The sequence below is a fragment of the Martes martes genome (assembly GCF_963455335.1).
Source record: "Martes martes genome assembly, chromosome: 11".
Lineage (NCBI taxonomy): Eukaryota > Metazoa > Chordata > Mammalia > Carnivora > Mustelidae > Martes > Martes martes.
The window spans coordinates 24,987,513-25,001,513 of NC_137899.1; the positions used below are offsets into that span (position 1 = coordinate 24,987,513).

Here is a 14,001-nt window from a genome sequence, read left to right on the forward strand (position 1 = left end):
AAAATTCGTTATTCTGTTCATTGATTTAATTTGTTAGTCTCCACTGGGAAATGCTAAAAATTGGCTTTCATTATTTTGTCCACTGTGGCTTTTCTATTGTATGGAGGGATAAATACCATCTCTGTTATGTAGCTTAGTAAAAAGCCACCTGAAATTCCTCCTCATTATCAACCTTAAGGAGGTCTTGCATTCTTTTGTACATTGTTTTGTTTTATTCAGTAATCATTTATTTATTGTTAACCATGTAATATCCACTACTCAGGACATGAGTAGCTTTAGGAGCTTATATTTCAGCGAGGGAAACACGTAGCCCTACACCTAGGAATTATCCTTGGTTGTTACTTCCCTCTCTTACATTTCCAACATCCAACTTACCACCATTTCCCACTTTTTCTACTTCCAAAATATTCTTGGGTCCATTTGATGAAGTTCTAGAACCTAGGTGAGGTTCCGTGGGGTGGGGTCCGGAGCCGATGACCAAGAAAGAATTCTTGAGACATCTTTGGTGCAAAATAGTGGTTTATTAAAGCACAGGGACAGGACCTGAGGGCAGGAAGAGCTGCTGCCCCGGGTTGTGAGGGGTAGCAGGTTATGTACCGTGGGGGGCGGAGGAAGTAGGGAAGAGGGAGGTTTCGGTAGAACTTTCATATGCTAAAGAGAACCTACAAGATACCAGATACCAGAGGCCTTGCTATTGCCAAGGTGGTTCTGCCCTTCTAAGCAAGCTATGAAGATAGTTGGGAGATTCCTAAAGAATGTCATAATATGTCCCACCCAGGAGTGGGGGTGGGGGTAGGTTGCAGGGAGTCAGCTTTTGCTTTGTCCTCAGCCAGGCTTCTGTTCCCTCATCATGTTTGCTTCTCTTTGTTTTCATACCCGCCCCCCCATTGAAACTGTCAATCATCTGCTTTGGGCTGCTGTAGTTGCCTGTTTCTTTGGCCTCCCTGCATTCAGGTTCCCTCCTTCCAGTACATTCCTCAGTCTGCCACCAGCGATCTTTTAAAAATGTAGATTTTGTCATATAATTCTTAAAATGTAATTCTTAAAAACTCTTTGGAGTTTCTCCGTAGCTCTTAAGCTGAAGAGCAAAATCTGATTAGGGCCTATAGGGCCCTTCATGACCTAGCTCTTGAGGATAGCCTCTCTCTCGTTTGATTTTGAAACATTTTCCCCTCTCCATTCCAGCCATATTAGACTGCTTCAGTTCTGTAATTGCAATATTATTTTACCTGTTTTATGGTCTTGCACTTGCCCTTCCTTCTGCCAGTAACACTGCCATGAGCCATCGTGCCCTGGCACCTTACTTTGGCATAAATACCACTTTATTAGGGAGATCTTCCTAGGCTATCTTCCTAACTTGATTAAGAGTTAGGAGTTTGAGCTGGGAAAGATCTCCCTAAGGAAGTGATATTTACACCAAATTCCCTACCAGTTTTCTCAAAGCATCCTTTACGAATACTTTAATAGCACTCATTACAGTTGATCGCATAGGATCTGTGGTTATAAGCTTGATGTCTGGCTCCCGGCTAGTTCCTATGAAGGTAAGGACCAAGTCTGTTTTGTTCTCTGCTATATTTCCAGTACCTGACACAGGCCCTCATTCTGAGCAGGTGCTCAAGAAACATTTATTGAATAAATGATTAGTGTTTGACAAAATATTTGGAATGAAATGAAATGAAAAATGTGAAAATTATGCCAAGAATTCCATGCTATGTGTTCACTGTCTTCACTGTATTGCAAATCCTCAGGAAATAGTAACACTTTGTAATTAAAATTCATCTGACAAATTAGGTATATTTTCGACATTGTAAGTTACGATCAACCTGCAGGGATGGATCAACACTTTAATTGAAAGCATGGAATTAGCTGCTAATTAGTAAATATATTTAAAAGTGTTTTCCCTTTTTTTCCCCAGCGTCGAGGTCCTCAGCGATCAGTTGATGTAATAGTTTCATCTGCTTTCTTGTTGACTATATCAGTTGTGTTTATCTGTTGTGCCCAGGTGAGTTGACTTGCCCAATGTGTAAAAATTAGATAATCACAGCTATAATTATTTAGCGCCACAAGGCTTTCTAATAATAAACAACCAAAGTAATAATACTTATAAACCTAGTTATACAGGTTTTAAAATTAACTTTTTGCTGTTTATCTTTTTTTCGGTAGAATGAATAAATGGGTCTGTTCATCTCTGTGTCATGAACAGTGGCTGGCATATTCTCAAATGTCTGTTGATTGAATATATAGTAATTAGTTTTTATCCACCATTCACTTGGTTATCTTTATTTCCCAAAACAAACTTATGAGTAACTAGAATTATGAGATTGTTTCAGACTGTTTTTCATGAATCTCTGCTTTATTCACATTTAGTATTAATTCTTTCATTTTTTATCTGGATTGTCACTGTGACTTGACTGCCTCAGGCTCTGAAAAAGAACTCTCATTGTCCAAGATTAGTCAGGAAGCACAAAAATATCTCAGGCTATTCTAGGTTATAAAATTAAATTTCCATTTCAAGTAATATGACATACTAGATTATCTGAAGGTTCTTATGCTCTAAAGCACTATATAATGCTGCAGGGATTATACACATATATAAACTTTTTAATATACATATTACATACATACCTGAGTTTATAAGACAGTAAGAGGCCAAACATGAAGATAAAATTTAAAAACAGAGTAATTAAGTATATGCATTAATCCTGTGGCAGCCCTTGGATAAACTGAGGTATGTTGTCAATCTTAGTATCTTAGAGACTTGAGATTATCTGTCCAGAGAGGACAGAAGATGAGGCCTCAGCCTGCATACCTCCTTATACATGCTACCCCTTTAAAGGACTACAATCTCAGTGAAAAGGTAGAATAAGAAAAACAGCCTGCTCGCCAGCACAGGAGGACAATAAGAAAGTTCATCTGACTCTGCCTGGACTGACAAGAATTGGGGGGGATAAGTCTCTCCTCTAAGAATATATAACTGTAGGTCATCCCTTATTATAGGTTCAGGGTTTAAATTGTACATTACATGTCTTGTCCTATAACCTCTGTGTCAAGAAGTTAATATGAAAAGTGGTCCTAGGTTCCTGAATACCCAGATACATGGCAGAAGCAAAACCAAGATTGTTCTTGGCGGGATGTGTTTTCAACTTAAGCCTCCTAGGATTTCCACAGATGAAGCCCCTTCAGGTTTCAGAACAATGAAGAGGCAGTCCACGTGAGTGAGTCAACAGATCGACAAACACTGGGATTAGATCTCCAGCTACCTCAGATGATAGACTGATCAGATAGGAACTCTAAGATAAAGACATGGATAACACTATGGAAAAAAGACAGATTTGAAAAAGAACTGACACCACTTCAGAGAAATGAAAAATATAGTTATTTTCATTTAAAACACACTAAACAATAAATAGCAGATTGAAGACAGTGAAAAATAGTGATTGGGAGGTGGTAGAAGTTACCCAGAATATAGTACAGAGATGAAGAGATGGAAATATGAAAAGGACATTGAGACAGATGAGAGAGCCAATGAATATCTGGTAAGAATTCTAGATGGAAAGGAGGAGAGCAATATTTGGAGATGTAATGACTAAGAGTTTTTCCATATTAATGAAAGATATTAATTTCAGATTTAGGAAGCACAGCAAGAACGAAAAGGAGCAAAAGTAAATCCACAGTTAGACATATTGTGGAGAAACTGCAGAACACCAAAAACAAAGAGAAAAATTGTAAAAGCAACCAAGAGGAAAAGACTGATTTCTGTACTCAAAATTCCTTATTGCATCTCAGTCTTCCATGTTTAATTTTCACGTTCCCGGAGTACATGCTGTAGTAGTTGTGACTCTTAGGAACATAAAACCTTTCTGTGCCTGTCAACAAAGACACATGGAATGTAATAGCTTTGGAAGGTTTTGAATGTAGGATAGAAAAAGCTACTGCAGGCAAATACTAGCCAAAAGAAAGCTGGTGAGTTCACATTAGTATTAGCTGAAATAGACTATATTAAGTATAAGGGATAAAAGGAACCTTGACAAAAATTAGAAGAATTTATCAGGAAGGTTTAATAATTCCCACCTTGCATGCATGTAATCACATAACTTCAAATATATGTATAGACAGCCAAAATTAATAGCACTAAGATGAGAAATTATAGAAAAAAACTCATTGGGAAGTCTCAACACATTTCTTTCAGTAAATGATAGATTAAACCGACAAAAAAATAAAAAGATATGTATGTAAACAACAGTTAAAATTTTGTTCTAAAATTAGAGAATACATATTCATTTCAGACACAAGGACAGTTTATAAAACTTTCCCATGTACCTGGACAAAAGTAATTCTCAGCTCAGATGGTATAGGCCACTTGATCTAACTAATGCAGTTACAGTAGGAAGCAATGACAGCAGCAAGAAAACTCATGCAGTTGGAAATTTTAAAACATACAAATAATAAATATTTAAAAAGAAAAAGTACAGTATATTTAACCATAAGCTACTGGCACAGTTTAGAAGCTTTTTTAAAGAATGCTAATATAAGTTTCTTTATATCATTAAAGTGGAAGGCTTCGGTGGACAATTTTTACATATGCATACTTTATTAAAACTGACTCAAAACATAATTGAAAATCTGAGGAGAACTATAACTATAAAGCAGCAGTGATTCAGTTAAAAATTTGCCACCAACAAAATCCACAAAATTCACAGTTGAATTTTGCTAATTATTCAAATAAACAGCTAATTCTATTTTTTTAAAGATTTTATTTATATGAGAAAGAGCGCACAAGCAGAGGGGAGGAACAGAGGGAGCCAGATGTGGGGCTGGATCCCATGACCCTGAGATCCTGACCTGAGCCGATGGCAGATGCTTAACGACTGAGCCACCCAGGTGCCCCTAAACAGCTAATTCTAATCCTACATAAAACATCTAGAGAATAGAAAAAAAGGAATATTCCCCAACTAATTTTAGGTGACTAACAGAATCTTGGTACCAGTTGATTAGAGAGAGAGTATGAAAATGGAAAACTATGAACTAATTTTCCTTGTTAACGTCAATGCAAAAGACTAGCAAGATGAAGCCAGCAACTTAATAACAATAAATATGCCATGACCAGTATAGTTTATCCCTGGAATGCAAAGACTTTCAACTTGGAAAATCCCTGAATCTGGTTTGAGTTCCTTTAGTCGATTTAAAGGAGGAGAAAACATCTGATCATCTCAACAGATGTAGAAAACAAATTGGTGAATTTCAGTAGACATTCGTAATACTGGCAAGTACTGTTCTTAATGTGATAAAGTATATTTTTCAGATACTAGAGCAGACATTGTTCATATGATATTTATTACCTTATGGGTATTTACTTTAAATTAGGACTAAGACAGTTACCCTCTCCAGTCATAGGTTTTGATTATACGTTTTATGTGTTTGAAATATTCCATAATAAATGTGGAATGTTTTTAAAATGTACTACTACATTCATGATCCATTTGTATGAAACAAAATGTTACTTCCTTTTGAAAAGAAATTGTTTGAATCATAATGCTGCTTCCTCTTGCCTTTTTCATACACTTTTAGTTGCTTCATGTGCACGAGATCTTCCTTGATTGTCACTACAATTGGGAGCTAGTAATCTGGTGCATCTCGTTAACGCTTTTTCTCCTAAGATTTGTTACCCTTGGATCAGAAACAAGTAAAAAATATAGCAATACCTCAATATTACTTACTGAACAGGTGAGAATGCATGTTTATTTTCTTACAAGTTAATGTCTATAATCTACATATTAAACTACAAATTTTTTCATTTACTTCAAGTTTTTTAGGAACCTGTTGTTAGATTGCATTTGTGTACAAAGCAAAACTTGAAATTTGATAGAACACAAACCTCATCTTCAGTGCTCCTGCCTTGATGCAGATTTCAAATCTAACCTGCTGTTTTTCTGTTGCACTTTTATTTGACAAGAGGGAAGTACTATTTATAGAAATGATGAATTTTAAACCATTAGTGGGATATATTTGCTTTGCAGTGTGGCACAGCCATATTTGAATAAGTATGAATTTTTATTCAATGGGAAGAGTAAAGCATAATAGTTTTTTTTTTAATTTATTTATTTATTTTAATAAACATAGAATGTATTTTTATCCCCAGGGGTACAGGTCTGTGAATCGCCAGGTTTACACCTTTCACAGCACTCATCATGGCCCATACCCTCCCCAATGTCCATATCCCCACCACCCTCTCCCGTCCCCCCTCCCCCCAGCAACCCTCAGTCTGTTTTTTGAGATTGAGTCTTCTATGCTTTGTCTCCCTCCCGATCCCATCTTCTTTCATTTTTTCTTTTCCCACCTCCCCCCAACCCCCCCACATTGCATCTCCACTTCCTCATATCAAAGAGATCATATGATAGTTGTCTTTCTCCGATTGACTTATTTCGCTAAGCATAATACCCTCTAGTTCCATCCACGTCGTCGCAAATGGCATGATTTCATTTCTTTTGATGGCTGCATAGTATTCCATTGTGTATATATACCACATCTTCTTTATCCATTCATCTGTTGATGGACATCTAGGTTCTTTCCACAGTTTGGCTATTGTGGACATTGAAGCATAATAGTTTCGATGGTTAACTTTATTTTGTGTGAATTTGTTTAACAGTTTCCTTACCATTTCATAGGAATTAATTCAAAGAAACTTATAGCCAATGAAAACCTTTTTAGTATTTTTTTCAAGGATAGTTTGATTTTAAAAAATTGGTAACCCTGTCACAGGAGCTCAAAGGGAAAGGGGAGAGGAACAAACCAACCAACTGATTTACTTTACTCTAGTTCTCACTTATTCTTTAGGTTGCTTTGGCTCTGAGACTAAAGTGTTTCACCTGTTATTAAATAATGACATCTAGTTTGCCTTTCTTATGTCAGCTTTCATTATACTTGAAAAGTTTAAATAAGTCCTTGATTTCTTATCATAAAATACCATGTTTATTGTAGGGAATTTGGGCTATACAGTACAGTATGAAGGAGAATATTAACGTCTTCTGTTATCTCAATCACCAGAGAACTGCCGTTAATATTTCAGTGACTATCTTTCAGTTGCTTTTAAAAATGAGTATCTGTTGTAATTTTAAGTGTTTTTAACTATTTTTTCCTTTTTTATAAAAAGATAAACCTCTACTTGAAAATGGAGAAGAAACCTAATAAAAAAGAGGAACTGACACTAGTGAATAATGTTTTAAAGCTGGCTACTAAACTGCTAAAGGTAAAAATAAATTGAAAATGGATATAATGTAGAATATGCTGTTCTGGCACTATATCTGAGTCTTCTGTGCAGATCCTACCTTGTGTTTGGTTCTTATGATTATCCAGATTGTTTCCAAATTATATTTGACCACATTTATGCCATGAGTCACAGTAATCCAAATCATTTCATTTTGAAATTTTAATAACTTTTTTAAAAATTAAGACTTTAGTAATGTCTGAAGTATTGTAGAGGTTGGCATCTTTGGAAATTTTGCCTCCTAGAACTTAAAATAGATTTCAAAAGGGAGTTTTTTTTTTTTTAAAGATTTTATTTATTTATTTCACAGAGACAGTGAGGGAGGGAACACAAACAGGTGGAGTGGGAGAGGAAGGAGAAGCAGGCCTTCCGCCAAGCAGGGATCCCGATGTGGGGCTCGATCCCAGGACCCTGGGATCATGACCTGAGCCAAAGGCAAACGCCTAATGACTGAGCCACCCAGGCGCCCCTCAAAAAGGGAGAATTTAATGTTAACTTGGAAATTTTCTCACTTTATATTTCTGAAAGCAGTCTTCTGCTTGGCCTGAGTTAGGTTAAAAAGTAGAAATACATAATAATTATAATAAATATGTATTACCAGTAGACATTTGAATTTTTAGATCATTTCTCATAACCATCAAAAAGAATATAATTTCAAAATATCTGGTTTCATAATAATAACTCCTTGGAGGTAATTTGATAAAATATTTTTAGCCCTGTTTTGCAGTGTTGGTAATGCTTTTCTCTCTTAAAAGGAAAATGTCTTGGGGCGCCTGGGTGGCTCAGTGGGTTAAAACCTCTGCTTTCGGCTCAGGTCATGATCCCAGGGTCCTGGGATCGAGCCCCGCATCGGGCTCTCTGCTGGGCAGGGAACCTGCTTCCCCCCTCTCTCTCTCTGCCTGCCTGTCTTCTTGTGAGCTCTCTCTGTCAAATAAATAAATAAAATCTTTAAAAAAAAAAAAATAAAAATAAAAAAAAAAAAAAAGGAAAATGTTTTTTTTTTTTTTTTAAAGATTTTATTTATTTATTTGACAGGCAGAGAACACAAGCAGGCAGAGAGGCAGGCAAAGAGAGAGAGAGGTGGAAGCAGGCTCCCTGCTGAGCAGAGAGCCTGATGCGGGGCTCGATCCCAGGACCCTGGGATCATGACCTGAACTGAAAGCAGAGGCTTTAACCCACTGAGCTACCCAGGCGCCCCAGGAAAATGTCTTTTAAAGTCTTAATTTTCATAGCAAATAGAATACAATTCTTAGAGATGTTTGTAAGTGTTCAGAGAATGGTACAACATTAGTTGTGTCTCAATGTTACCATTATTTCTTCAGTCGGTTAAAAAGTCTTAATGGGCTCTACTGCCTCACAGCATACACTAGGCCTGGATAAGATTCTGAAGAGGTAGGTGGGCTTGTCTGGTGTCTCTGTGGGTGGTGTCTTCAGAGTATAGGCACTATGCCAGGCAGGATGGGACTTAGGAGCGGCTTCAGTCCCAGAGTAGAGAAGTAGGAGATAACTAAAGTACAAAGCACAACAATATGATCCTTTTTGATCGCACACAGTTGTACACAGTCTTCTACTCAGAAACTAAGGACTTAATATCGATTGTTCCCTCTCTCTCCCACTTCACTGCCAAGAAATTCTGAGGCGCATTGATTCAACCTCTCAAATAGCTTCCAGTACATCCCCACTTCCCTGTCAGCTCTGCGCTGAGTCAGACCCTCATTGTCTCTCACTTGAGCTCTGATCCATTGAACCCTCAAGGCCTTCCTGTTTCTAGTCTCCCGCCTCTCCAGCCTGTCCTCCACATTGCTTCCCCTCTGCCGGCGATCTTCCTCACCTGCACAGCACATGCACTTCTCCCCTAGTTAAATTCGCTGGTGCCAGTCTGTCAGCCCAGTCTGCATCAAGAATGACCCTTACCTCAGTAGCCAGTTTTACAAATTTGAAGGACTTCTTTCCGTGCACTCAGGTTCTAAAATGTTAAGCAACCTGTAGTGATTCAAAGGAGCCATGTTCTCATGTGTCTAATGGAATGCCTGTTACCTCTTCCCACGAAGTTTTAGAAACACCTTCCTCTAGGGCCTGTACCTCTTATATACCCCTCTTCTGTGGGAGACTCACAGTTGAATTGTTTATTTGCATGTCTGTTAGACTATAAGGTCCTTCAGCACAGGAACTGAATCCTGATTTCCCAGAGCCTAACACAGGGCCTGCTATATAACTTTAAATCTGAGAATCAGTAGATCAAAGCATATTAAATCTTTGAATCAGTCAGTTCTTATATTCAAAAAGTAATTGTTGGGGCACCTGGGTGGCTCAGTGGGTTAAAGCCTCTGCCTTCGGCTCAGGTCATGATCCCAGCGTCCTGGGATCGAGCCCCGCATCCGGCTCTTTGCTCAGCGGGGAGCCTGCTTCCCTTCCTCTCTCTCTGCCTGCCTCTCTGCCTACTTGTGATCTCTGTCTGTCAAATAAATAAATAAAAATCTTAAAAAAAAAAAAAAAAAGATACTGTTCTCTTCCATGTTCTCTTCTTATCTTAGAAAATGTTTTCAAACCTCTTGATAGCTACTAAACCAGTACTTTACTAGTCATTCATTTGAGACAGAAATTAGAGTTATAAATTTAGGTTATAGAGTTCTTTTAATGAAAATCACTTCTAAAAAAAAACCAAAAACCCATGAGGTGTACTTACTTCTTTCAAGTTTAATCAAGTTTATCCTTTCTAAAAGTACCCATAATTTGAAACTGTTTTTTGAAAGTGTTTTTGAAAATTCTCTATTTTGCCCTGAATTCGTTTAACTGATAATTCTTAATGAGTTTTTGAGCTCATGGATTTTTTTTCTCCTGCTAGGAGTTGGACAGTCCCTTTAGATTATATGGGCTTACGATGAATCCGCTGCTTTATAACATCACCCAGGTTGTCATCCTGTCAGCCGTCTCTGGTGTTATCAGTGACTTGCTTGGATTTAATTTAAAGGTAAGCCCTTCCTGGTACTTTTTTATTTCATAGTGCCCTGTTATATTTCGTGACATTTATTTTACCCTATCACTCTTTTGAGATCTCCTGTGTGCAGTGATGAAGTCGTTTTGATAATGCTGTACAAAGAGAATGAATAATATTCTTGGTTTATAATGCTGACGGAACTCCTAATTTGGAACAGTGTTCCTACAAATAGAACTCTTTTATGGAATAAGTAAAAGGATTTATTTTTACTTATATAATCCGAATCTAATTTAGGTGATAAAAAAGGAGAAGAAGAGCCCTATTTCTTTTTTTAGCCAAAAGTGATATTATCTGTTATATAGCAGTGCATACATCCTCCAACATACACACAGCTCCTGGTGAATAAGGTGTAGATTATTCATATTAAACCAGTAGTATGTATATACTGCTACTTCCCAGTAAAAAAAAGCAGGGGAAATCTGATTTTCACTTTTTTATTTTAAGGTGAATTCTTCTTAAAAACACAGGGATAAAGGAGTTTAAAATAGTAGAGCCTGCCCTTGTTTATGAATGAAATTTAGATAAAAGCATTATGTGATGTAATTTAGTAAGTTGTAGTATTAAAACTGACGCTAATGGTTACTACTTCTATTATTTTTTCACTAGCTGTGGAAGATTAAATCATGACAATTCAGAGAAAAGAAGATGTAGCCTCTTTTCCAGAATAAGAGTACCAACTAAGCTGCCTGAAAGCAGTCACTGACTCTTTGCTTCAGGAGTCTCAGCTGGGAAATCGAAGTGTTTACATCAGACTGTCTTGTGCAATTCTTATATTTATTTTACTTGTTCATTGTTTTTTTACATTTATTTTAGTCTTTATATTTTATTTTTAGCATTGATGTACTTAGTTGTTGTTGCAAGGGTGATAAAACTGATATCCAGATACTTGAGATCCTGGTAATTGTTCACAAATAATTGACAAAATAACAAATTGTGAGACTAGAAGCCATTGCTAAGTACTGTTTGTCCATCGATGCCGTGAACTTGCCTTACTTGAGGAAAATGTTTTTAACATTGGAATATTGCATTGGATTCATCTAAACACAGAAAGTATGTTCTTTGGTAAATCAAGATCCAGTCAGGGTTTCTTTTGAATTATTTTGGAACAATGCCAGGATCTACACTGATTAAGCTGCAGTTATGCACCCTTCAGTATTAATATATATGGTATTACATAACAGGTCAACAAGTGCTCTTTGATGATAAAACTCTTAATAGAGCAATAATTGTAAATGGTTACCATACTGTAAGATATTTTGATAAAAATTAACTAGTAATAATTGTATTTATTTGAAACACTGGGCTGTTTGCACAGCTCCAACTGTGCATGCTCAAAATGTGCACTTTTTAAAATTGTTACTTTTAAACGCGTATCTTTATATGGGATATGTTATAGTGTACTAGGGCATGATCTGGTATCCTTTTGAGTGAGGTATATACTCATCTCACAAGTGAAGTGCCTATTGATATTACTAAAGTACATTATGTTTACTCAAGTAAAATAATTTTTCCCCATGGTACACTATAGTGTATACACACTCAAATGAACAACTTAAGAATAAGGTTAAGAACCAATAGAATATTCCTCTGATTGCTAGTTATAAAACTATATCTGGATTTTCAGAAAAGAGCTTCAGTTTGCAAATTCTATCCTCTAAACTTAACCTGGTGCATCCCCCTCACCCTCAATTTTATAAGGGCTATTTTAGATGCTTTTAACCTGGAAAGTTACCTACTCCCCCAACTCCACCCCCCACCACACACACACATGCAATTTGCCAAGTGTCCAAATGAGAATTTATCATGTTGGCATGTTAGGTAAGTAGGGCGAATATGATGGTATCTTACATTAGGCCTTGATTTTAAGTTGTTATATTTGTACAATCAAGAATATATTAGGAATTACATGAAACATGAAATGTTTTTGCAGGTTTTTTTTTAAACTGGGTATCTAGTTTCTAAAACAAAGAATTTATTTGAAACAGTGTAGAATTTTCTTGGTGCAAGGTGTATCATGTTGAATATCCTCACATTTTTTACCATGTTTTAGGGAATTTAAAATAATTAATTGTAAATGATTTATTTGATTGGTGCAGTTTTAATCCCCAAGTCATAATCTTAAGATCAGGAATGTGTAGAGAACAGAGCCATGTCATAATATCACTTCGCTCTTACCATTCCTTTTGATCAGCCTCAATTCAGCCTCATTGTGCAGTGTATTTTCTTTGTGTAAAAAACAACAAAAGCAATTTGTTTTACTTTCCTATGTTCTCATATGTTTAATAATGACCAAAGTGCATTCTGAGTTTTTTCAAGGAATGTATTACTGGAGCTTTAAGAACATACTTATTTTCTCATGTGAAAATTAGGCTTTGTTTGATATGTTTCTTCTTCCTCTATTGTCTAATGTTGAGGTTGTTTTTAGGAATTATATTTTATAAACTTTTTCAGAATAAGGTACATACCTATACAGAACTTAACATTTTGCACAGAATATATCAAATATATTTTGAGAAAAAAAGTACAGCATGAGTTCTGTTAGGAATAAAAGATAAAACTATTGTATCTCACAAAAAAAATGGCTTATTTCAGAATGGAAATATTTTTGAGAAAGGTAGCTGAGTATACTGATGTAGGAAAATGCTTGTTTTGGATTGAAGTTCGTTTTAACTTAAGAGTTGGGAGTTGATTTGTTGAGTACAGTATACCTCTCAACAACCTATAAATAATATGAATTATGTCACTAATGTGGGCAGCAGTAGAATACCAAAAGGAAAAAAGTCATTTTAAGCAATTTCAAAACATTAATGGAACTATTTTCAAAGCAGAAATATTGATATTTGCTGCCTTTAAGAATACCATGAATGTAAGAAATGGAAAGAAATTGTAACATATCACATAATATAGAAAAGGCAGTTCAAGGATAGAATTGTGGCAGATGTTGTGTGTTAACTGTTGTTTCTTTGCCACATGTGTTGTATTTGAAAGTTTGAACAGCAAGTTTAAAATAAAATATTCTATGCTGGCAGTGTTAAACTGGAGGTGTTTCCTGTTTGTTTTTTTCATTTTTAATTCATATGCATTTCTATGGTAATTTTGTATTTGCTATAGCATGAACTTTAGTTATAACTCTTAGATTTCAAGGGAATGGAAATAAATTCTTTTAAACTCCCTGACATTTAAAATTTTGTTATGATTCTTAACATGAAAGAATAATAATACATATGCAGGTCTTTCATCACCAAAATGCTATGATATCATTAATTTTTTTTTTTGCTTGTTTGTTTGTATTTAAATACAGAAAACTGGCTGTGGCCTGGGATATTAAAACTCATTGTCAGAAGGATAGTGGTATTTTTAATCAAACAGTTTTGCCACATGGGTTCAGCATGAGAGATCATGGCCAAAAATAAGATGGGTAAGCATTCTAATATTTCTTATTACCTAATTGGTACAAGTGTTAATAGGATTTTAATAAGTCAGGGACTATTAATTCAAGTGTACTTTCAAACTTACCTTAAGCTTAGAATTGGCTCTTTTAATGAATCTCCTTTCAGACTGCAAAATGGAGCACATGACTAGCACCTCCTTGAATTGCTATATCACTTAGAACACTAATACTCCCACCTTTTTTCATTCACAGATGCTTATCAATAGCACTGGTTCCCCCTCAGAGCTCAGCTCCTGGGGATGAGACTGTGGATCTAGGAGACAGTATATTTTCAAAAAAAGATATTCT

The 14,001-nt window shown here is 36.0% G+C and overlaps 1 protein-coding gene across 2 annotated transcripts in view; it reads left to right on the top strand.

Annotated features, from left to right (window-relative positions):
- The window catches only part of PHTF2 (putative homeodomain transcription factor 2), a 118,700-nt gene extending 105,399 nt beyond the window's left edge, over positions 1-13,301 (top strand). For both annotated transcript variants that reach the window (XM_080818812.1, XM_080818811.1), the window contains 5 exons: positions 1,916-2,002; positions 5,569-5,724; positions 7,151-7,246; positions 10,110-10,235; positions 10,869-13,301. In XM_080818812.1, coding sequence (XP_080674938.1) covers positions 1,916-2,002; positions 5,569-5,724; positions 7,151-7,246; positions 10,110-10,235; positions 10,869-10,889 — 486 coding nt within the window. In that variant the 3' untranslated portion in view covers positions 10,890-13,301. The remainder of the gene's footprint in view (positions 1-1,915; positions 2,003-5,568; positions 5,725-7,150; positions 7,247-10,109; positions 10,236-10,868) is intronic.
- The last annotated feature ends 700 nt before the right edge of the window (positions 13,302-14,001 follow it).